We start from the raw sequence: 24,640 nt of genomic DNA on the forward strand, positions 1-24,640 counted from the left end.
AGTGTGAGCCATTTAAAGTAATTTAACAGATTTGATCTAATTGGTAGTCTTGCTAACAATCTGAATTATTATAAATAGCAAATTCATTGTAGTACAGCAGAAGAACTTTGCTCTTTGCAGAGCTCTACTCAGACTGTAGCAGTCAGTGTCTTTGAGGGGTTTCATGTATGTTGCCTCTGTTTACATTGCAGCTAATGTACTATGTCTGTTCTGGGGTTTGGACTGAGCAGGGTGAGGTGGAGAGAGTAGGAACTGTATTCTTTGGGAAATTATTGAGATTCTTCAAACTATGACCTTAAGGATGGCCAGAAAGAGACATGCAAATGCAAAGGTGCAGATCAGCATGTGGTATATCGCTCATTCCCTTTTGCAGTTACCAAACAGCATGAACTCAACAGTAACCAATTACTTAGTGTTGACGATGAACTCTTGATTTCCAGGGCACATGTAGAAGAGCAGTACCATTCATTGGTACTTCTGTGACTATTGTGGATTATTTTGTGTGATCTGCTCTCCGTGATACCAACTTACCTATGAAAGAAACTTGTACTGCTGATATTAAGTTACCTGCTTGTATGGTTTTGAAGCTGTTTCATTTGTTGTGCTGCAGTCTGTAGCTTGTGAACTTTCCGGTGAAGTCTCAGGATGACTTGAGTGAAAGAGGCAAAGATTTTCTGTGACTAAGTGAATGCTTTTGTTTCTATTTCAGGAAAGCCCCACAGCATTGGCAGCTCCGAGCGGATTCAGCTCTCAGGAATGTACAATGTTCGAAAAGGGAAAATACATTTGCCAGTCAACAGATGGACAAGACGCCAAGCTATCCTTTGTGGAACATGCCTAATTGTCTCATCAGTAAAAGAAAGCCAGACTGGAAAGATGCATGTCCTCCCTTTAATTGGTGGAAAAGTAAGATATTTTATTTTATGTATTTGCTTGCTTAACCCCTCTTTCTTTACACGGAGAAGAGTGCATTCAATTATGATGATTCTGAACCCTCAAAAGCTTGTTTCTCGGAGTGTCAGAGTATATAAATGACTTTTGATTGTGATCAGAGTCATATTTAACAGTTTACAGAGTTGGATTAAAACCCTAAAGTAAAGCAAAGGAAACACATTCAGTTTCTTTTTCTTGTGTGCAGTGTTTAATGTTTTCTATGTGAAGGATACACACAGCTGTATTGTGTATGATCTGTACCATGCCTCATCATTCAGCCTTTACCCATGCTTGGTTACTCTTAAGGTCTGAAAATTGACCAATAAGGTCATGGACTTGTTTTTAACACTGGGATTTTTAAATGTTCAGCATTTTGAGTAGTGGAGTGTTGCAAGCTGTAAGAGCAGCAAACATTTTTACTTGTGCAAAGCTGAAAAGGGACTTCTTTCTGATTTATTACACTTGAAACCCAGGAGGGCTACCCTGAACACAAGGAAATATTTTGTTTTTCTACTTTGAGTGTGACCAGGCACTGGCCTAAGTTACCCACAGAGGTAGGGGAGTTTCCACCTTGGAGATGTTTAAAAAGCCATCTGTACCTGGTCCTAGCAACTGTCTCTGGGTGGCCTTGCTTGAGCAGGAGCATTGGACCAAGTAATCTCTAGACGTCCCTTCCAACCTCAACTATATTGATTCTGTGCAACTTCAGTGAAGAAAATAAGATTACAACATTGCTGTTTTGACCTAAATAGTGTTTCAGAACACTATTATTGGCTTGTTTGGCAAAGATAAGGGGAAGAGAATCATCACCTTGAGGAAGAATTTGCAGCTGGAGTAATGCTTCTTTACCTTGCATGTTGATAACTTGGATTCTTAGTAGTCATTGGAAAAGAAACAAACTTCGTAATGTTACGTACACATACTGAAGCTGATTCATTAATATTCTATACTAGCAATGTGGGAAGTAGTGCTGCCTTCTAGGAGCCATTTTTCCTGTCTCCTTTCGTGATTCTTCAGCTCTTCCCTGGAGGTACTGAATAAAGAAGCCCTCTTTTAGCAGCCGTGGGTGAACTCTGATGGTAAATTGTATTCCTGGCTGTATCACAGTGGAGAGAACAAGATTCAGGTCCCCATCTGCCTTTTTTGAGATGAAAAAGATTATTTAATTTTTTTTTCAAATTTAAAAGAAGAGATTGTGTACCTTTTTCAATTGCTTAACATGGAATTTCTAGGTTGGTTTTGCAAGTAAATGCCTCATGTAATGTAAAACATGCAGACTGTGTTAAGCAGAAGATTGACAATAAATTTTAGAAGAGAAGGAGAACCAAGCTGAGAAAAATATACTGAGGACTTCTGCTGACAAAGCTTGGGAGGAGGATGCTTGGCACAAAATTAAGTGTTTTTTAAGTTATTGCTCAAAAATATTCTTCCTCAAGCCCATAAATACTCTGCACTTCCTGGTTTGCAAAGGCTTTCCAGAATGCAGTGCTGAGACATTGAGACCATAAGTTGTGTGGGACTTCTCGTGTATGGTAGCAGAATGATGTATTCTGGGTGTTTTTTAGCAAGTTGAGAAATGCCAAAGGATTTAATTGAGCTGTAAGAGATGCATTCTGTTATTCCTGGTTTTAATAACCAGGAGTATAAGTTGTACTTCTTTGAGATGTATAAACACAACCTTAAATGTATTTCACTGAGAAAACTGGTGCTCAGTGGTGCTGACTGGTTCTCAATCTCTCCTGAAATGCTGATGTTTTTGATGTTTTTCTTCTTTGGTTCCTTTATCCTTCTGTTTTCATTCCTTCCTTGTGTAGATTTGTGAATTTGATGGTCAAGATCCAGCTTGAGTGTTTTAGAGGATTAGTCCATCTCTGCTTGATGAGCATCTACTTTAACTTTGCCCTAGGGAGTTGTGCTAAGAGGCTTTTGATTCTCGTTCACTAACACTTTCTTGTCTCTGCTGTAGGTGGAAGAAGTGAAAAAGCACCAGCACTGTTTGGCATTTAGCTCCTCTGGACCTCAAAGCCAGACCTACTACATTTGTTTCGATAACTTTACTGAATATTTGCGATGGCTTCGGCAAGCATCAAAGGTGAGAACAGTGCTAATTCCTATCTGAAAGGCACATTTGTAGTGTTTCCTCCAATTGTATTGTCTTCACAGAGTTTTATAAACGCTCTTATAGGTTCATTGTCAAGAACTGCTGTTACTGCTCTTAGTGTTGCCCAAAATACTAAATTAGAGAGCTCTTGGTAACAGGCAATAGAGAAGTGAATTTTAGTGTGTTGAGGCTGAGATTTCTTTCTACCAAGTGCTACGCTGGACTTTCTCATCTTGATCCAAATGGATGCATGGAGTGAAATCATTAGAACAAAAAGGATGCCAAATACAATTGTCAATTTTAATTTTAAAAGCTTTGTTTCAGTATTAATAAAACCTAAAATAGTGTGGAATTTTTTTTAATCAGTTCCTTACACAGAGCCTAAAGATTAAATTGTTAGAATTAAGGATTTTTTTTCTTGCTGTAAGTGTTGTTGAATCTCTTTTGTTTTATAACTGTTTAATTTTTGGTTTTTAATAAGCAATCTTTTTATGTCACTAGAAAAAAACACACTAGTTAAAGCCGTCATAAACAAAATTTTATACTGTGCTTAGAGCACAATTCGTTATAGGAATTGAGATCCTGCATTATTTAGTTCATCTTTTCAGTTTGACTTTGAAAGTTTGTTTTTGCAATTACTTGTTTTATCTCTTAATCCCTGCCACTTTTTTTATTAACTGCTCTCTAAAGTAATTTGTGTGTCTTGAACCACTGTACTTTTGTATTTTTAATCCACAAGTAATTTTACTCGGCTGTTCGGGCACTCTCATTGGTTTTCTAGTTGAGCCTTATCTACCCATTAGTTTTATGCATGATGAGGAGTGTCTGTTCATACTCTTCACTCTGATAAAGCAACTTGTTTTTTTTCTACTACTTCTTAAAGATATTTATGGCACTCTAGATCTGTCTTTTTAGTTTGCAGTAATGTATTAGTCAGCCTATTGCCTGGGTTATGGACTTCTTTAAAAGGTTTGATTATTACGTCAAACTTTCTTCGTGTGGTAGCTATTGGCACCTCCCAACACATATATTATTTAAAATGTCCTTTAGCTTTTTTACTAGTAAGTTTTAAAATTCTTTTTAAAGATGCTGTTCTGGAATCCCTGCTCAGTTCTTTTAAGCCTCAAGGTAAAAATCCCCAAGGCATGTTTTATGAGACGGTGAGGCATGGTCTGTCAGGTTTTTGAGTTCTTGCCACTTTGTGGCTCTCTGTGGGAGAGTAATGCCCTTTCATCTCCAGAGGCTTTGACATCAGATAAATGAAAGGCAAATACTAATGAGTGAGAAAAACAGTGGAAAACAATGAACTTCAGAAGTAGAGATAAATGGCCAGAAAGCCCCTCTGAATTACTGGCAGCATAAGCTTGTTCTGTGCCACGCTGTGCTTCTCTCTCTCTGGTTCACCCAAATGACTAACAGTATCGGGACGATAGCCAGCATGAGAACATATCCCCATGCACTCATGATAACCTCCCTTTTTTCTTATGTAAGAGTAGAAAGAAAATACACAGTTTCAAGTGTCTTTTCAGACTGTCAGAACTGAGCAAACTTTGCTATGCTCTTCTTTTTGTTGGTAAAACCTGCTTTGAGGAAAAACAAAAATCATACTTTGTTTTGCCCAGCTCTCCACCTGCCAGCCCCAAAAATGGAGACTCCACGTACTGGATTCATGGATTTTGAAACAGTACTTTGCCACTTCCAAGCTGCTTTTTCTAATGTTTGGGTTTTCTATCCTTAGACTGAAAAATCAGAGACAAGTGTGATTGTATGCAAGGCAGTTGTGTGGGAAGTACTGTGCAGTAACACTGTTTCTGCAGAACAGAAACAGAGAAACTAGGAATGCTGCAAAAGTAACTCTAACTTCCTCCTGCTGATGCTGTTTGTATCCAAGCATTTAATTTTAAAGTGCATCATATCTCGTGTAAAAATAAATGAGAAAGTTTCGTCTTCAGCTCTGTAGTTCAGGCAAACTAACGTTCTCATGCAGGAAAAAACCCTCAACTTCAATATGAGGTACTCTGCCTCAGATGTTTGGAGCTACTAAAGTTCAAAGAAGTTGAAGTATTCTTGTTAACCAAGAATATACTGTGTAAAGCAAAGGTAAGCAAATTTAGGAAGGGACATTTTATAGCTCTCTTAGCTTCAGGTGGCTTGTTGCAGGCTAGATCACATGGTGCTTACAGATTATTCTTTGTTGGTGGTGGTGTATGTAGTACTTGTCCTTTCATGAGTTTTTGGGAATAATATTTAAGACTGTATTTTAATTTTAGTTGCTACTTAATGGCATTTGTTTTGACACTGATGTTCGTGTTAACTTAGGTTCAGGGGTAGTTTTGTCTGCAGTCCTTCATGCTTATGATGCATGCTGATGGAGACTGAGGCTTCTGATAAAAGTGTAATGAGGGCTTTATCAGTTTTTGTGTTGAATGAGATCTCTGATAAAATATCTCATTACAATTGTTTAATTCTGTCTTTAACTATGAAAAAAAATGTTCATTTCTGGCTTCTGTATACTTCAGAAGAGCTCGAAGATGATGTTATTTTAACTTTTAAATAACAAGCTTAATCTTGAAGGGAGAATTTGCAAAGAATGCTTGCTTTGCAGTCTTTCTCCCCACAGACTATTGGCAGCATTGACTTTGTTGTGGTGTTCCAGAATGAGACAAATCTTAACTCACCATTCCTACAATAAATATATCTATATATATGTAAGAGAAGATTTGATTTCAAGTTTGCTGAGACTGAAGCTCAATTTAATTAAAAATGAGCATCACTCCTATATAATGTGATTCATTCTAGCAGTGAAATTTGTCTTAGCCAAGACAGCTCTCATGCTCTGCCCTGTAAATTTTTGGAAAGGGATTTGTGAATAGATGTTAGCGTTGATTTTCCTGTATGTGTGTGTCTTGAGGTTAACAGAACTCCCGTTTTCAGGATGGATCATAATTATTGCACAAATACTGACCTAAATAACAAACTTGGTGACATACTTAGTCCAAATAGGTCACTTAGATATGCCGATTTAGCCTCAAACAGAATATTTTTAAAAGCTGGGAATGTAGCTTGTTCGTTAATATTGATAGTTCTATACCACAGTGCATTTCTTTCCTTTTGCTTTCCAAATATTGGAGTCCTAATTAAGGAAGCTCAAAAGGAAAACAACAACAACAAAAAATTTGGTCCTTTTTTGTCAACTATGTTCATTCTGTTGCCAAATGTTGAAAAATAAGCTTATGCAACTGGGAGGGAGAGCAGAGTGGGAAGAAAGGAAAATCTTCATGGCTTAAAAGAATTTTCTCTGCATAAAGTTGGCATGATGGTTCTGGAACCCACACAGTGATTCGGATCTGCCACTATTTACTACTTGAACGTTAAATGCAGAAGGACAGGAGAAGAATGTATAGCTAACAGTGAAAAGGACATGATGAGGGCTTTCCTAAAAAGCTATACCCTTCATGTAATAGGAGAGAGAGAGGTTTTATGTATAAGGTGTTACTAAGTGTTGGAACTCGCTGTCAGGAGGCTGATATCGGGTGTGGTGGTGAGCTCCTGCTTTTTGACACTCCTAACAGCTAAACTTAGTTTAACGTTTTTCAACACATGAAATTGCATGGTGTTGACTACTACACAACTCATGACGCGGATGGTTTGACTGGAGTAAAAGTGGTTATCAGTCCTCCATGATTCAATGTATGCAATTAAAAAATGAGATGTTGAAGTCTGCCCCAGAAATTCAGTATTGCAGAGCTGAAGCAGGGATGTATTACAGAATTTTGTTTTCTTGGAAATAGGATGCATGACTGGGCATGCTGAGATGGGTTATCTGACCCCGCAGAACTTTGCTTCTCTCTGCTTTAGAAGAGCAGGAAGTCTGTCGACAGCTTCATGGGACAATTATTTCCTGCTTTACTTCAACTGGGCAGGTAGAGAAAGAGAGACAATGAGAGATGAGGACTGTAAATAATGCATGACTGCCTCACGTAAGCTGTCTGTGCATGGTCATACTATAGATGTAGGTAGATAGAGATGTACAGGCACACAGCTGTATGTGCGTGCACACCATTCATTGACTACTTTCCAGACTGACTTGCACAGCACTGGCTGTAGTGACAGTGTGTTTAGTGAGGAATAAGCGGTTGTGTGGGCCTAGGTGCCAGGATGGGTTTGGGCTTGCACACAAAAGAACCCTCCTGTTTAAAATACAAGGAATATCTGGAAAGAAATCCTTGATTTAAAAAAGTGTTGAACTTAAGAATTGATTCCTGTGTGCCTTTGTATTTTCTCTGCCCTGTTTCAGTCACCTTTGTCTTCCAGTCTGCAGTAGAACTGCGTGTGATGTCCCAGATGACCCTCACTTGCTGTGAAAAAAGGAGAGACTAAGTTATGATGTCAGTGTACATTATGTTTAAAAAGTGCTAAAAATAGCAAGAATAGCAAATTCAAGGAGGAAGGGCATGCTGCCATGTTGGTCTTACTCCTTTTGTGTCAGTGCAGAATACTCCCTTCATACTCTCGGTTGCACCATGAAACTAGCAGAAAATAACAACAGATTTGAATTGAGCTTATGCTATACAAGTAAGCAACGCAGGAGCCTCTACAGCAGTAGTCTTCATCTTTCCTCAATTTGTATAGAGACCTATCTGAAGCAGCAGTGCAAAATCAAATGTTTAGCTTAAAAGGATGAAGCTGATCGGTCACTCTAGTAATACGACTTTTATTTTTGCTGAGGAAAAAGAGGTCTGAGTTGTGACTGTACACAAGCTTAGTGTTAGAGACCATATTTATGTAAATAAATGACATAGAATTTAAAAACTAATTCCTGAACTTACTTGTAGTTCTGCAAAAAAATTTGCAAAACAGGAGACCAAGATGACCGGCTTGTGCAAGTGTTCTACAGGAATGATGCTGAGGAAGTTCAGGGAGCAATAATTGAGTGTTCCTGCTAGAGATGTACTTGCTTTTCACTTGTGCTTCATCTGCCTTTGAGCCAGTGAAAGACAATCAACTGTGAGGCTACCTTTTCTCTCAGCACAGAATACTCTTCTCATTAGTTAAAATGACAGATAGTAAGCCATATCCACTCGTGCATATAGCTTCATCTTTATTTCTGATGATGTCAGATGCTGACTGACATTTTCATACCAGACGTGGTCAACTCAGGGAAAGATCTAAAGTGCAGATTCCAGCTTTAGTGTGGAACACAGACTTTGCAGAGCTTTTTCATACAAAATAAGGCCTTCAGCCCGTAAAGAAGGCTTGAAGGTATTTGACTTGCTCACTAGCCAATCAACCTGTTTTGTATGTGTTTCTAGGTACTATAGTGAGCTGTAATGTCTTTATAGCAGTCATCATTGCAGGGATTTCTATTACCAAACCTCAGATGTCTCTGGAGGCGTTAAAGGCAGGCTTTTCTAATACTTACTGATCAGAACCCTCTTAATATACTTTATCCTCACATATGATTATTCCCTGTATATGCCATTGGCACTGCTCTGGAAAAAAATATTCTAGGTATCTTATAATTTATTACTAAGTATAATAATTATAGTAATTAATATTAAGTATATTATTTGTTATAGTGCTGTCAATTTATACTTTAGAGACGTTGGATGCAACGTCTCCTCTGCAAGTGTCTGTTCAGCCTCCTATGGATATCCCTCTTCTGGAGGAAAACTACAGAGAACTTTACCCTTAGTTTCCATGAGCTCTGAATTTCTGTCCATAGGCTTCTACCTTTGGGTCCTGATTATCACCTTTGGTAATTCAGCAGAGAATTTGTATATAACAAACATACTATTTGTGTTATAGCTAGGAGTTTTTAACATTTTCTTATCACTTTGTACTCTTAATCCATATGTTTCAATTCTGGGCTACCATGTTTGTGTGTGTCAGGAACAGGCTGAAGGTCAGGGACATGCTGGTCACTGAGAGAGTGACCACGCAGTAGGTGATTTGTTTCTGAAACCAGTAAGGCTTGTATGCCTGAAAATTAGTGTCTATGCTAGTACGACCTAAAAATGAGTTTAGTATAATGCCAACATCAGTGTCATCTTTTCAAAATAGCCTTTAACCCAATCCAAGACTGCAAAAAGTTTGCTTTCTTGGAGGATAAGAACTATCTAGATTTCTTCACATTTATGAGACTAAGAAGTCTAGTCTAGTAAAGACGCCTGAAAGATTTTTACCTTTTTTCAGTGAGACTTTTTTTGAGCTGATCCTTACTTGCAGGAAACATGATGACTCTAAGTTTAGTACAAGGAAACTTTTTTTCCTCTAGTACTGTAAAATGACAATATTGAGATAATGCTTTCTCTAAAAATAGATCCCTAGAAATAAACCCACAGCTTCCTTTTGGCGGTGATTACAAGTATTTGAATATAAACAAACCTCTGGTTTCCATGTGGAACTTGACTTTCTTTTTTATGTGTGTATGTGAAATCTTCAGTAGCTGGGATCTTTGCTTTACAATCATATCTGGTTGTTTTTGCTGTGGGTGGCTTCTTGTTATCTCAAGTCTGAAAGCAGAAGACTAGGGACAGCAAACTTGAAATTAGTTTTGGTTTGCTTTTGGTGGTAACGTTTGCAAGTGTTACTCCTCCTTCTCCCCCAAAACCTGTTCTTTTGTGCCTTTTGTTAGACGTTAGTTGATGTTTTTGAAATGAACTTCTGAGGTCTGGGAGGGAAGCTTGGTGTTTTGGCTCAACTGGTTAACTTACCATATCAGAATAGTTCAGCTGATTCCAAAGTGGTGTAATTGGTGACTTTAAAGTTTTCTCTTAATTTTTGTTATACAGAAACTATAGCTTTGCTGTTTGTTTTTTTTCCCCACCCCCTTCTTTTTCTTTGATTAAATTTAGAGAGTCAGAGATCCTTGTTTTGGACTTGCTGCCTTCAGTTAGTAGAATATTTGTTGTTGTAGCCAAGAGTGAGAATGGAAAACTACGTATTGCCTACGCACCTGGAATAGCTTTTCATGTAACATCTTTTGAAGCCTTTATATCAAGTTCTGATGTTATTGAAGCTGAATCTATGCAGTTCTTGCATAAACACAGGAAAGTGTCTCTATGGCTTACAGCTAGAAGCTCGATGAGATGTTGCAGATGTTACCTTTTAAGATGCATTTAAATTCTGGGGGATCCCAAAGTGTTTTCAGTAATCTCTGAGGGTAGGGGGGTGGGAGGAAGTAGGGGAATGTAACTTTTGCTCTTAATGAAGCTCAGGGAAACTGTCTGTGGTGAGCAGATCCCATGACACTGGAGGGATATGCAGGAACTGATATATTACACAGTACTTGGGTATGTGTAAGGTATATCTGAGTCAGTCTTGAAACTGAATGACTGTTAACACTGACAGCCTTTCCAAGCAAAATCTAGCAGGAAGAGAGAGAGGAGAGGATTTGTTAGCAAAACTAATTTTAGGGACATTTGGTTTCCTTAGCTGGCTTCTGTAGAGTGTAGAGAAGGAGAAACATCTCCAGGAAGAAGAGGTAATGAGTGCTGGAGACTGGTTTTAGGCCCTGGCCCAAGAGCTATATTCATGATTGTGTTATAAAACACTTGGGTCAGAAGGCATTTCTGAGTTACTGTGAAATCATGTCATGAAGACAGTTTGTCCCATTGTAGAGTTATACCATATGATGCAACTATGTAGGAGAACCTAAGTTAGGAACAGCAAATCTGGCATAACCTCTTACTTAAAACAAGCCAACAAAACTCTGTAACCCTTTCCACGTGGGACTGGGGAGACTCAGACAAGTGAACATCTATTGAAAGTCTCACTGGTGAGAGTCTGAAACCTATAGTAAATGCTGAAAGAAAGTCTTTACTGGAGGGCTGCTCATTGTGAAGTCTGCTTGTTGGCAGTACAGCAACTTGTCTTGGTAAAAAAACTAAGTCTAAGACAAGTTGCAAGAAAAGGGAGTATTATTTTTTGTTACTGTCACCTGTTTTGCAATGTTGGCAGTTGACTTGTTTTCAATCAGAGTGTTTTAAGGATGTTAATATTCCTTGCTACGCCAAATGGAGATTCACATGTCGGAATTTTAAGTAGCTTAATGCTACAACTAATTACTGTCGCATAACTCTATGTTGCATCTTTAGTCTTGTCCTTGTGGGGATCTTAGGAGTGTGATCGTCCCAGCATGACTATCACCTTGGTGTCGATGTCACTCCATGTGTAATACTGATACCGGTAGCTGATCTCTGAAAGAGCAGCACTTTTCCTCCTGGAGGAACAAAAATACTTATGTTCTGTTAATGACTTCTTATAGTACCAAACCTTTCCAAATGACAGGTGATGAATGTTATGTTTTTTGACAAATTGTCACTTTCAATGTCTTGGTGCTAAACTTGGGACGCTGCCTTTCATGTCTCTGAAATTTCTTCTGATCTCCTATCACGAAGCGTAAAGGAGTGCAACTTCTGCTTTTTTACTTCTTTGTTTTCATCTCCCCACACACATTTGCTACTGCTGGTTTTAGTTGAGTTGTTAAAGCTTTGCAGAAGGGCCAAAAGTAGAAGTTAGCTACTTCTGCATGCTGTATAAATCTTTGTTCAGAGCTAAGGAGAGGAGGGCAGGGACAAATTAAATAATCTTTGTGTCCCTGAGTCTTGCTGGCACAAGATGTTTGTGCCAGAGGTTTTAGGCTGTGTCACCTCTGAGTGAGAAGCACATGGCCCGTTAATACTTCCATGCCAGCGTGTACTCCTGCCCTTCGATTACAGCTCTTACCTATGGCATTACCTGTTGGGTGTGTGAACCTGAAAGACATGCTTTCAAGCCTCTGCTGTTTGTCTTTTCATTTCCAGGCCCTTTAGCTTGAGTTATTGTGCATCTAATTTAATATTTGAAAGAAAACAGAGAGGACAGAAAAGCCATTACCTTTTCACTGTACCCATTTTAAAAGCTGTCACTTGAAAATATATGCCTTTAAAGAGAAAGAGAACATTTTTTTTCCCCCCTTTTTCATTAAGATTTTTGGTGCTAGCTTGTTTACCAGTCTGAACATTTCCTCTGCTCTTGGCTGTGGCTGAGTGCACTGGTGTGTTTCCTGGCTGTGGCGCTGAGCTCCGTGGAGGGAGGGAGGCCTCTGTGCTGAGTGGGACTGATGTTTGAATAGAAAGGAGGATTATAATTTGAATGCAGGGTTGATTCTGAGGTGAGGAGAACCTGTTTGCTCTAAGCAGTTAGTTTAGATATTTCAAGGGTGTGTATCACTGTTTAGTTAAGCCTTATGCGGGCATTGGTGGGGTGTGATGATTATCAAACTGTTTAAAAACAAATCCCAGAAGAGAAAAATTACACTGCCTTTGTATTAGCATGTCTGCAGCAGGTGTAATTTAACATCCTCAGTTCAGTTCAAACAGACTGGGAATTTGGCTGCCTGTACAGTGTGGGCTGTTTGGTTACTTTAATTGTCTTCTGTTGAAGTCCTAAATAGTAATTCCTTATCTGAATAGAACTATAGGGAATGGGATGAGGGTAAACAGGAAAAATACATAATTACATTTGTTTAAATTCACACCACAGGTCACACCGAAAGATGTCCTTGTGTAAACAAGGCTTGTGTTTGTCCATACAGCTGGGTTCAGCTGTGTCCATTGCTGACATCCATTGTCAGCAACAGATCATTTTTGTAGGATAGCCAAAGCTTCAAAACAAAGACGGTTATCAGTCTTGTTGCGTAGCTTGGCAACAGAGGTGGCATTATACTGATGGACAAAGTAAAGTGGTTTTTTGAGCCCTGTGTAGCAAGAAGAGGCATGAATATTGGTTGATACAAATATTTTTCTGTATTTTCATTGCCAGCTGTGACTCTTCAGATTTACAGTAAACCCATACCATACTTTCTTGAAATATTGTTTTCTTTACAAAAATAGAAAAAATTCAAATTGAAACCCCTTGGGGAAATGTTTTTGTTATTTAAGGCACTGCTGACTTTTTTTGGTAGTTATTTGTACTTTTAAGTATTATTGTGGCCCAAGCAACCCATGTTTGAAAGTGAGTTTTCATGTTTGGGCAACTCTTTGCCACCAATACAGCTCACAGGTGGGAAGTAGCAGAAGGCATATTGCCCACAGGAGAGGAAAGAGCTCTCTGGCTGCTTTATTTGTGGTGGTATTCCTAGAATAAAACTGCATTTTATTGCTACTGGGGGGAAATTAGAAGCGTGGTGATGACTTCTTGGCGTTCACAATGGGTAGATGCAAGGCTCTCTGTGGTAGATGTGTTATTGAAACTGCACTTCGGTATGCCATACTCACATGGTGACTGAAACAAAATAAGCCATTGTAGGCCAGGGCTGATTAACTGAACTTGCAACAGGAACCATAAAATAAATTCTTCTGTTGGGCTTTGCAGTTTGTGTGTAGTTGAATTTGGCTTTACCCTGTTACTTACTTCTCCTGTAGTATTATGATGGGAGACATTATAATACAACAGTTGACCATAAAGTGTTTAAAATCATATCCAGGGAATAGAGAAAGCCACATGGTTCATCTTGTTTCTTTAAATTTGTGATGATTAAAAATCCCAGCTGAAAAGAAGTCTTCAAGAATTGCAAGATTTTGCTGTGTGTTTGAGCTACCCTGCTGTCAAACTGTTGCATGTCTTGCTGCTCTGGCATTTCCAGCTTATGCTGTAGCTACCGAAACTGAGAGGGTATCATATGCTATCCTCCAAGAAGGTCATTGCTTCGACCATTTCCTCCATGTTACAAGTAGCTGAAATGCAACAGGGGTTGCAGGTGAAAACAAGTGTTAAGGATGTGTGGAGGTGACGAGAACATGTTCCAGAGGGGTTCGTCTGGGCAATGGCATATTTTACTTGGGAAGTTGTGAACTGTGCTGCTTATTTATTTTATATATGTATGTAAAGCATATAAAATAGATATACTTTTCTGTTTTCCAAAAGAAAACACCACATAAGACATAGTGAGTGCTCAATGGCAGGTTCTACATACATCTGGAGAGTATTTCCCTCTAGTATTGCTACCGCACTGACTCTCTTCAGTGTTTCTGTTGAGAGCATGGATCTGTTGAACCCATCTCAGAAAACTTCTTGGGCCATTTATTTATTTACAGCAGAATCTCTTTTCTCTTCATTTTTCCTTCCAGTGGCTACCTTACTTTTTGTAGATAATGTCCCTTCTTCCAGATGCTTTTTATTCTTTGACTGCGAGTGATATTGTACTCAGCATTTTCTTACCTTTTATCAGCTTTTCTGCAATGATTCCCTGCAGTGAGTCAAGGAAAACCAGTGCTTTATTTAAAAATGTATCATCTTCTAGAAAAATGCTTTTCTCATCATAAGCAGTAGCAAACACACATGCACAGTATTACTGCATTGAAGTCAATGCAAGATGATTGCAAGATCGGAGTATCCCTTTATTCAGTTTGAGAACAATATCATTTCACAATTTCAATACTGAACTTCAAAAACAACTGATGAAAGTTTCTGGTGAACCTAAGAAAGTATTGTTAAGATGTTCTCCTTTGTCACTCTCCTTTGTTTTTCATCTTGTTCCTCTGTTCTGTAGGAATTTGTTACAGAACAGTATTGAGCAATGAAAAAAGTCTTTATCCCTGCCTGTGAGAATCACTGTGTTTGTTTGTATGTGTATTCCTTGTGCAAATTCAGAAGTTAATACTTCAAGTACTGTTTTGCTAACAAAAAAGATTTCAATGAAATTACAACTGATTCCAGAACTAATGTATTTTAAAATGTGGTTGTAACTTGTTTTTTTCTCTTGTAGAAGTACCCTTTAGTATGTGTCAATTGCATGTAAATATTAATTAAATTCCTTATCTAACAAAGTAATTTTATTTAAAAACCTCAACCAACTGACCAAACAAAAAATAAGCAGAATATACAACTTGTAAAACCAAAATTACTTTTAAGTAGATTTCTGGGACACAAAAAGTTCCATTTAAACATAAGAAAAAACTATTTTACTGTCCAGGTGAGGGAGCCCTGGCACAGGCTGCCCAGGGAGGGTGTGGAGTCTCCTTCCTTGGAGGTCTTCAAGACCTACCTGGACACGTTCCTGTGCAACCTGATCTGGGTGGACCTGCATCTGCATAGGGGTTTGGACTAGATGATCTCTAAAGGTCCCTTCCAACTGTACCATTCTATGATTTGCATTCTTTTTTGATATGAGTAGAATTTTTATTCCTTTGGCTGCTTTATCGTGGTTCACACTCAGAGTTACTAGTTCTGGTACTTCAGTTATTTTTAGAGTAACATGCCTTGCTAAGCACTGCCAGGTTGCATATTACTGTTCATGTCACATTTCAAACAAATAGTTGGAAAAACAGCATATATAAGTATTACACCTGAAATTACACATTCTCCATGTTAATTTAACAAATGTCATTGCTTTTTCATCTCTTTTATTTTCAATGTGATGAGAACTGTACTGTACCAGGCAGGTTCTGGCACCATAGACATACTGAATACCTAGGTTTCAGAAATGACTTCTCAGAATAGCTTATGAATAATTTTTAACTAATACTACAAGAAGAAGAAAAATAGTAGCTACAGTGACAAAAGGACTTGGACTAATTGAGTAACAAAACTTTGAGTGTTTTAATGGATGTAGGAGGACTGGATTATTAATGGTTGCTTTAGAGAAAAACACTGCACCGTCTGTTCCTCTCAAAGCTTAAGGCAGTATGTTTATAATAGAGACCACTTATCCTGAGGCCTCTTTAGCTTGCATTGGAGAGGGGAAAAAAAAAGGAATAAAAAACCTCCTTGGCCTTCCTTTCAGTGAGAAGCTACTTATGCCAGCAAACCCTGACATCTCTAGGTTCAGGGCACTTTGTGACAAGGGTTGTATCTGCCCAGAAGGTTGGGTGATGTCTCCTTCATGAGAATTCAGAAGCTCTTGCAGTCTGTCACTGGGCACTGATTATGAGTTGTTGTTTTTCCTGTTTTTATCCCTTAGACAGGGTGTTTATGCTTCCAGAATCCCAGCATGTGAGGCAAGTAAAAGTGCCAATGACAAAATTAAATGATTGCTTCTCTCGTAGCGAGCAGCTGACGGAACATGTAACAGTTTGAGCACTGTTTGTGCGGTCCCAGAAGTCTAAAATGGTGAAGTTGTTTGCTTCTCCTTCTTTGATCTAAACCATGCCTACTCCAAAAACACCTCTCATCCTTTTAGCATTTGACCCCTCCTCATTGCCCACCACTCGTGCTACCTTGTACTTTGTCATGTAACTACCTCTGCAACTCATTTATGAAATGGTATTTGTGGTAGTACAGAACAGAAAATATAAGAATTCTGCATTGCAGTGTTGGTTTTGTTTGTTTGTTTTAATAAAGACTTGTAAGTCAAGTAAAGCAGCAAGATGTAGTTCACCCAGCTGTATCCTAGAGATTTGGGTAAGGGACTTGAATTTGTTGCCTGTAGGTCTCTGTGGAAGGACGCTAGATATATATAATACTGGGTAGTATGATTTCTTTAGCCTCTGTAGGATGTGTTTGGTTTACCTTCTTTCTGGGAAACAATGTTAAGCCCCAAATCTCAGATTTTGTCATCTTTTTGTATTTATTTGTTGTGTTTTTCTGATTCATTGAGAAGAGATAAGTACTTGGCACCTTGCTGCTGCTGTCATGATATTTTTTTTCTCTAGTGAGATATAGATGGGATAACTTTTTCTTCTGCCATTTAGTACGTGGTTTTGACTCTTGAAACTGAGACAAGGTGATGACTGTTATCCCCTAGCCTCCACTCAGCCAAATATACTGACCAGTCATGCAGCAATGGAGGAAACTTCAGTGCTGCCTCTGCTGCTGTTACTTGCTAACTAAAGGTCTGAACTAACATTTGTCAAATCTCTATTAAATTTTTTTTTTGTTCTGGTCTTAGGGTATTGCATAACTTCATTGATGAAAATGAACCCATTTCATTTATTAATTTGGCAAACCTTCCTGCTTTTCCACCTGCTAGCCATCTGTGGACCTGGGTTTAGCACTGAGGCAAAACGAGAGATCGTGGCATAACTTTCAGCAATGATGTAAACCCTGTTAGATTGGCTATATGTGCCAACATTGACTTCTGCTGTGCTTAAAACCAGTTTATCTTGTGCTAGAAGAAGTGAAGGAAATGTTCTTGCTTTCTTACAGTATTAACATTTTGTTGTACCTCTTCACTTCCAGGTTGCATCACAACGCATAAGCTCAGTGGATCTTTCATGCTGCAGCCTGGAGCACCTGCCTGCCAACCTGTTTTATAGCCAAGATCTCACTCATCTCAATTTAAAGCAGAACTTCCTGAGGCTAAACCCTAGCCCATCCACGAGTAGAGCACTTAGTGAATTACAAAGGTAAAGTGATTTGGTTCTACTGATCTTCCTCTGCCTTTGGAGCCAAATGACCACTGGTCTCCAGGAATTGTCCTAAAAAATTGCTACCTCCTTGTGGAGGATTGGGCTGGCTGTAATGCTTCTGAAGTTAGTTAATTCTGTGTGCAAGAAACAGGTTATCTTTGATAAGAAACTTAAGTATTTTTCTTGTAAACAGAAGACCATTTGCAATACAAAATGCAGTTTCCAGAATTAGCTGTTTTTATTTACCTACTGAGGCCAGACTGTAGCTCTTCAGTCTTTGACTCATATGAGTGATTCAGTTAGTGAGCTGCCTATCAAAGGGATGCATCCTAGGTGGGAACAGTGCTGCCTGCGACTTCACATAGAAGCTTTTTGTTACTCCCCAAGCAGGGCCATGGTTTAATAAATTCAGCCTGATTCCTATCTTCTTTCTACTTTGCTTAACCCTGATTATTCTTTCCTAGTAACTATGACCTTCCCATTGTTCTTTCTACTGAAGCTCATCTGAAAATGTAACAAATGGATAGCAGCACAATTGGTGATCTGAATGATTTGACACATGTATCTTGTGGAATCATCAGGCTTTCTGTATTCAGAAACCTAAATAATTCCATGCTGAATATAACAGTGATTTTCATTTTGGTGGTAACTGAATTGCAGAGCATGTCAAGATCACAATTTATGGATGGTTCTGTTGAAATGAAATGTTTTAAACCACATTTCTAAACTCCCTCCTCTTTGAAAAACAACTGAAAACTACAAGATGGATTATGCAGGCTGTTCTATTTTATGTAATTCCAATTTTGTTCTGAACAAACAACAAAATTTGGCATAATGGAAGATGAATGAACCCAGCAGGTCTGCTTCACAACAAAGCAGGCAGTGATTCTAAGAGCTTATGAACACAGTCTGGAGAGCAATGCTGGATTAAATGTTCTGTGAATGTTGGTTTAGGTTGACAGACAGCAAGTGAAATTTTAGCATCAGTTAAGTGATGAACATGGACAAATAATGAATGTCTTTATTTTCATGAATATCATTAAATATAATTAATATCACTAATACCATTTTTCCTTTTAAATATCAAAGTGTGCAGAAGATTCTTGCTTGTATTTTGTCCAATTCTATTTGAGATTAGAAAGCATTTATAAGTAACGTCATGGGCAATGTTCACTGTCTTATTTTCTTGGTACTACAGTTGTAGGAGGAGCTGAAGAGTCTTGCTAAAAGTTATTAAAGCATTTTTCTCATTAATGTGAGCCTGAACGTACAATAATGAAAGAGTTCGGTGACCAAATAAAACTCTCCTGTTCTCTGAGATCCCATATCGGGAAAACTGAACTTCCCTTTGCCATTGCTGATGTACTCCAGCTTATCTTCATCCAGCACAGGTGACATCACCCAGGCAGTGAGTGGCTGAAACTGCTGTGTCATATCTGTGCTAGGGGAAGGGGCTGTATGAGGTGGTAGTTCCTGCTGAGGATGACTTACCTGGGGAGGCATTGCTTTTCCTATCTCTTGCTTCTCGACAGCAGCAAAAGCATGAGCCTGGCCCTCAAATACTCTCCCAAGCCATGCTTCTTCATACACAAAGAAACATGGTCTTGACTTCTCATTAGAGTGGGAAAACTTGAGTGTTGTACTGCCAAAAAGCTGTGAGACAGCTTAACTACTACTGTAAGTCTGCTTTTCTGAAGTGAGTAAATACACAAATATCTAGCAAGAAGAGAACACAGTATCTTTTTTTTTTAATGATTAGTGAATCTCAGTCCGAAAGCATGTGCAAAGTAAGGGAAGCTCAGTCATTCCTGGAAACACAAGTTGTTATTTATCTGACTGGTTTTAATTCAATTTCATAAATACATTTTCAGATCTTCTGGGGGTTAGACGAGGTAAAACTTGACTGGATAAACCAGAAGTCTTTTTTTGTTCCCGTGTGTTCTTTCAAACCACTGCAAAAAAAGTACAGAATCTCTGCTGTTCTGATTTGGTACTGTTGGCTTTTATACCAAATTCACATTTGCTGAATTGCAGCCGCATACAGAGCACAGCACCAGTGAATCAAGCCCAGAAGTATTTAAGGCTCCAAAATAACCATGTACTTGGATGTTAAGAACAAAATGCATTGGTATTTATATACCTACCCTTCCTGGTACAATTTTCAATTAAAATCTGGTTAGCAAGGCAGTCTAGGAAAATTTGTCTTGTTATAAGCAGCTCTTGGTACTAGCTGTTCCTCTTAATGAATGGCTTTAGGTGGTAATTTAACAAATGCTGACTGAATGCTGGATTTCAAAATGAGGTATGTCAGACAGAAGAAAATACCAACTTTTCAGCTACTCACTGAGTAGACTTACGACCAGCTGGGTCATAGTAATGAGATGCTGACATATTATGCACTGACTTGGTAGATACAGTCAGGAATGGATAGGGATACCTGCTTTTGCTTATTTCAGTTCCTTCTTTTCAATTGTTAAAATAAGGTCGTTTATTCAATATCTGGATAAAGATTTAGCCCTGCTTTGTATATGACATAAGTGAAAAGTCTCTGTCTCGGGAGCTGGCAGCAGATTTACAGAGGTGTAGATGTACTTTGACTTGCTTAACTGCCCTCTCAAACTTTAAGTTCTGTTGCTGTAGATACTCTGCAGCTGTGAGTTTCTGTAACTGAACTGGCTGAATGTTGAAAGGTATATAGAGCTACCTGTGGGGTTATTTTTTCTACTTACCGGGGAATACATATTTCATACTACATATAAAAGTAAACAGTCTTGAGAATTCTTCTGTTCCCAAAACCACAGCAAGTATTGGTACTTGTTTTCTCTCACAATAGCTTTTAAAAAATGTTAGGAAAGGGTGTTTTTCTTCTGAGGGAGAGAGGAGATTCTCCTGTTGCAGTATTAGAGGCAGCTGATATGTCTTGTGTTAATATCCCCATGGAGTCATAATTTGCCTTAAAGCCCATGGTGTTGTAGCTCCTGTATGCTGCAAATGGAGTGAGTGAAAACGTTCTGTTGTCTTCAGTTCTCACCAGTTTCATTCCTTACACTCTCTTAATGTTGGCTGCTGATTTTTTTTTAAACCCTGAAGTTGAGATTTATATGTAGGTTGTGTTCCCCAGCCTCACTTTCCCCCTTATCTACAATGCATCTTTGCAGCTCTTGTTCTGATACACAAACAAGAATTCAGGTTTACTAGTTTTGCAGAGTGTACTATTGCTCTAGGTTTGAAGCAAATGAATAAGCCATAGTCCTTGTTTACTGTAGCTCTGCTTCACTGGGCTTAAGCATACTTTGTATTTCTATGTTATTGTTTCAGTCAGTGCTGCTGGGGAAAAAGAAGTTGCATCAAGAATACAATTTGCTTGTTAATATTGAAAAGGAAGTTGTCAGTGTGTGGATTTTTAATATAAACCTGTTGCAGATTAAAAATATAAAAGGCGTGATGGTGGTGTAATAAGCTACAAAGTTTGTTTTGGTGATAAACAGTGATGCTTGCCAATTTTGTCTGAAGAACTACTTGTTATTCTGATTGTGGCTGTTTATTATTAACAGTGATTTTTATCTTAAGATCAGATAGTGAGCCTCTTCAAAAAATGTCTTCTCTGGCATCTCAGCAGAAACTCTTCTGGGCTAGTGGCAGTAACTCAAAGTTATAGAGTATGAGAAGGCTAGAGGACTCAGAGATATTGATGCAGGTGTTTCTGAGATCCCTTGCTACTTCCAGCTACAAGATAGTTGTTTTTATCTGAAAAAGCAGAAGCTAGCCAGTCCTTAAGCTAAACCCTCCTTACAGACCTGTTGTGCAGTAAGTACGTAAGTGGCCATGCAGTCCTTACTCAGAAAACACTGAGATTCCCAGACAGCAAGGGTGGAATAGCATCTGTGACCCAACTGGTGTGGACATAGCAGACGAGCTTGCTAGAAGTTGGGTTGATATGTAGTTTGATCCTAGCTTGTCCCTAGAGATTGAAGAGCAAGGAAGAAAATCTCCAGCCTTGGAGACTTGAAGTGCTTCTTGAGATCATTGCTTTCAGTGTATGAAACTGAGGTTAGCAAAGAAAGTTGGATGGATTAATTATGTGCCAAATCTACATCTTCTCCTTTGCCAGGCCCCACAGGGCACTGCCAGTAGATGCACTAGAAAAGATTTAAGCTTTCTCCTTTTCTTGTTGAGTTTTGTTTTTTTAGGATGTGCTTCTGGAAAGGAATTTGCTTTTAAATGCACACATTTATTGAAGTCATGTAAATGAATCTAGCTAATGTGAGGAGTGTGCTACCTCAAGGAATGGAGTGCCATGGCATGCTCCATGGTGTGAGAAGATGCTGGGAGCTTTCTCTCACACTCTGATGGTCTCAGAGCCAGGGAACCTTACTTTTATACTTGTTTCTCCTCTTTCGCTTAAAGCCAAAGACTGAAGGGCAGCCACCTAAGCAGTAGGGCAAGAAGAAATTGGCATGATGCTGAAAACCTGAGGTCTGCTAGTGACAAACTCCATCCAGTGTTTGCTGGAATCTGGCTCTATGTTTATTTTGTCAGCTCTGTATCTTTGGAATACTTTTTTTTCTATTTATAATATTAAAGAAGACACTTGGAATATGTGTTTTCATAAGGCTAAATAAAGCTTTGATGTGTTTTGTTTTATTCAGCATGTAAAAACACTGAAGGAAAAGTTTGGCTTTGTTAGTGTACAAATCTTCGTGACTAGTAGTGTTCTTTGCAGCTCCTATGTACCTTTCTGAACTCAGGAAAGTACCCTCTTGTGAATACTCAGCAAAAGTCAGTGACATATGATGAAAGCAAAATAAATTGCAAAATCAATTCGCTACAAGTGACTAAATGGGGAAGATTGCAAAATTGGTTCAGTGCCTAAAACACATTGGATTTTGGGATTGTTTAAATTAGAACAGTGAACTCAATAGATGGCACCAAGACATATGCTATAAGATAGCATTTTTTAAAAATAGTCTAGTTGAAAAGTAGAAATTTTAGTTCTTAATTGGATTCAGTTTAGTGGAACTATTAGGCTAAGTGTAGCAGTATTTATCTTCCAAATAATACTTTTTAAAGTAGTAAATGTGCTTATAGGATCCAGTTATTGGGCATCAGCCTACTCCAATTTATTTGTCTATTGCTTTCTGAAACTGCTTCCAAAGTAAGAGTTTTCTTTCCATGTGTTTAAACATGTTTCAGTTTGGAAGCCCTCCCAGCTAGTGCTTTTGTATTTCAAAAACAAATTTCCAATATAGAGAAGGAGAATATATTTTCACATTTTTTCTAGGAAACATGTTCTTCCTGTGAGGATAGCGAGGATATCTGCAGAAATTGAGAACTGTGAAGTACAGTAATGTAGATTCAGATGATCTCCACTAACAAAACATACATTTTGTTTTTCTTGCCTTTATGGACTTCTTACCAACTATGTAATAGAATAAAAGCTTTATTGTTGTCTTGAGTTCGGAGGTAGTCTGAATTTGACTTAACATGTGTAATTATTTGTTTAACTTGAAAAATAACTACCTAGACTATTATAAGACTATTCCTTTTTGTTCAGTGTAGGCTGTTAGTTTTGGGGCTTGTTTTTTTTAATACGAACTACCCTTTAATTTTGGCTTATAGACTTGAGTTTGTGTGCCAGAATTACTATGCCTTTTATAATTTAAAATGTGAGTAGAGAGGAGAAATATCAGGATGACTGTTACTGGTGTGTTGGCATAAGGGGTAGCGAAAATACCGAAACTTTTCTCAGATGTCTATACTCCATCTGGTTTTGTGTGGTGTGACATGAGCTCCTTTGTTTCTGGATGAAGAGGAGTCTTGTCCAGACAAGCAGAGTGAAAACGCCAGCAAAACTCCCCCTTCCCTCTCTCTAAATGTTCAAGTGAAAACTCTTTTGTGCCCAAGCTGGGAAGGACTGCTATCAACCTCAGTTAGGCAAAGCCTTCATCCGTGGCATCCAAGTGAATCTCTCTAGCTGCTGCAGAAACAGGCTACCTCTGTCCAACTATCTCAACAAATTTAGCAGGGCAAGAGGGCTGGAATAGTTAATTGCCTAACTAATTTTATTGCCTAACTAAAGGCTTTTATGATGACAGCTTTCTGGGAAGGGAGATGCTATGACAGTATTTCTGATGGTAGGTTGCCTTAGGCAGTAAGACTACGGGTGGGGAATCTAATGCAACTGCAAAAAAAACCCAGTAAATTGGACCTTTTGTTTTCAAGGAGGAAATTGGTATGTCAGGTTTATTTGGAAATTCTCTTCATTACTAAGTTAATGGCCAAAGTAGCAGGTGTTCATGAAGGTGGCAAGTTGTAGTTCAGTTCCAACAGTTGCCACAGTGCTGCTAGGCAAGTGCCATCAATCTCGGAAATAGTGCTGAAGCTGAGGGACAGTTGTGCTGCTGCTTGACGTTGTGTTCCGGCACAACCACAGCATGGTCATGAGAGAGTCCAAATACTGGAGAAAGTCTTGGGAAAGTGATTGTTTTCCTTAAACTGAGTCCCTTATTAAGCCATGTCTTATGTTTTGAGTAGTAAAATCCTGCTTTTTAATTGCATTTGGTAAGAGTAGTGCAAGACTGGTTTTGTCACATGAGTCTGTTATGGCTGCATTTCAATGATACTGTATGGGTCAGAATATATTCTTCCCCCCCACATAGACTGCTCCAGACATAGTGGAACACAAATGCCGTACTGTGTAATGGAAATTCCTCTGCTGTGCACATCAAATAGATTGGAATTTGAAATTAGCATGTCAGTTCATTGCTTTGCCGTGATACAAACTTCTCTTGTTAGTCCCTCTCCTTGTTTTGCGTATGTCAAACTCAAACCAATCCTTAGGTGGCAGCTCCAGGATTAAGTGGGCATTTTTTAGCTCAATTATGGCAATTAGTGTTCAGTCATATTGCACATTTAAACTCAGAGGCTGACATGTCAATATTTTGCTCGAGTTTAAAGTAGAGCTATTTTTGGTCAGAGAAATGGGTGTTTATATATTGGTCGTTACAACAGAAAACTTAGGAAGTTAACTGAACGTAGTGTGTTGAGAGATGCTGGTCTTCAGGTTGACTTTTTTAACAGATGACAAAGTGTAGAACCAGGGAAGGAGAGAGAAGAGGAAAGAAACCATAGGTATACACTTGATATGAGGTTATTTCATTTGTCATGTCTCACATGAGCAATGTTTTGCCTTTTATTCTTTCTAGCAATGCCATGAGGGCAGCATCAATGTGTGCCCCTGCTTCTGGTAGGAGTATAGATTTGGGTGTGAGAA

The 24,640-nt window shown here is 38.6% G+C and overlaps 1 protein-coding gene across 1 annotated transcript in view; it reads left to right on the forward strand.

The window, feature by feature from the left end:
* Positions 1 to 24,640, forward strand: part of PHLPP1 (PH domain and leucine rich repeat protein phosphatase 1) — a 138,664-nt gene that overhangs the window by 73,354 nt on the left and 40,670 nt on the right. The window contains exons 2-4 of the mRNA XM_061995437.1: positions 710 to 906; positions 2,900 to 3,025; positions 17,198 to 17,364. Coding sequence (XP_061851421.1) covers positions 710 to 906; positions 2,900 to 3,025; positions 17,198 to 17,364 — 490 coding nt within the window. The remainder of the gene's footprint in view (positions 1 to 709; positions 907 to 2,899; positions 3,026 to 17,197; positions 17,365 to 24,640) is intronic.

The sequence above is a fragment of the Colius striatus genome, chromosome 4 (assembly GCF_028858725.1).
Source record: "Colius striatus isolate bColStr4 chromosome 4, bColStr4.1.hap1, whole genome shotgun sequence".
Classification (NCBI taxonomy): domain Eukaryota; kingdom Metazoa; phylum Chordata; class Aves; order Coliiformes; family Coliidae; genus Colius; species Colius striatus.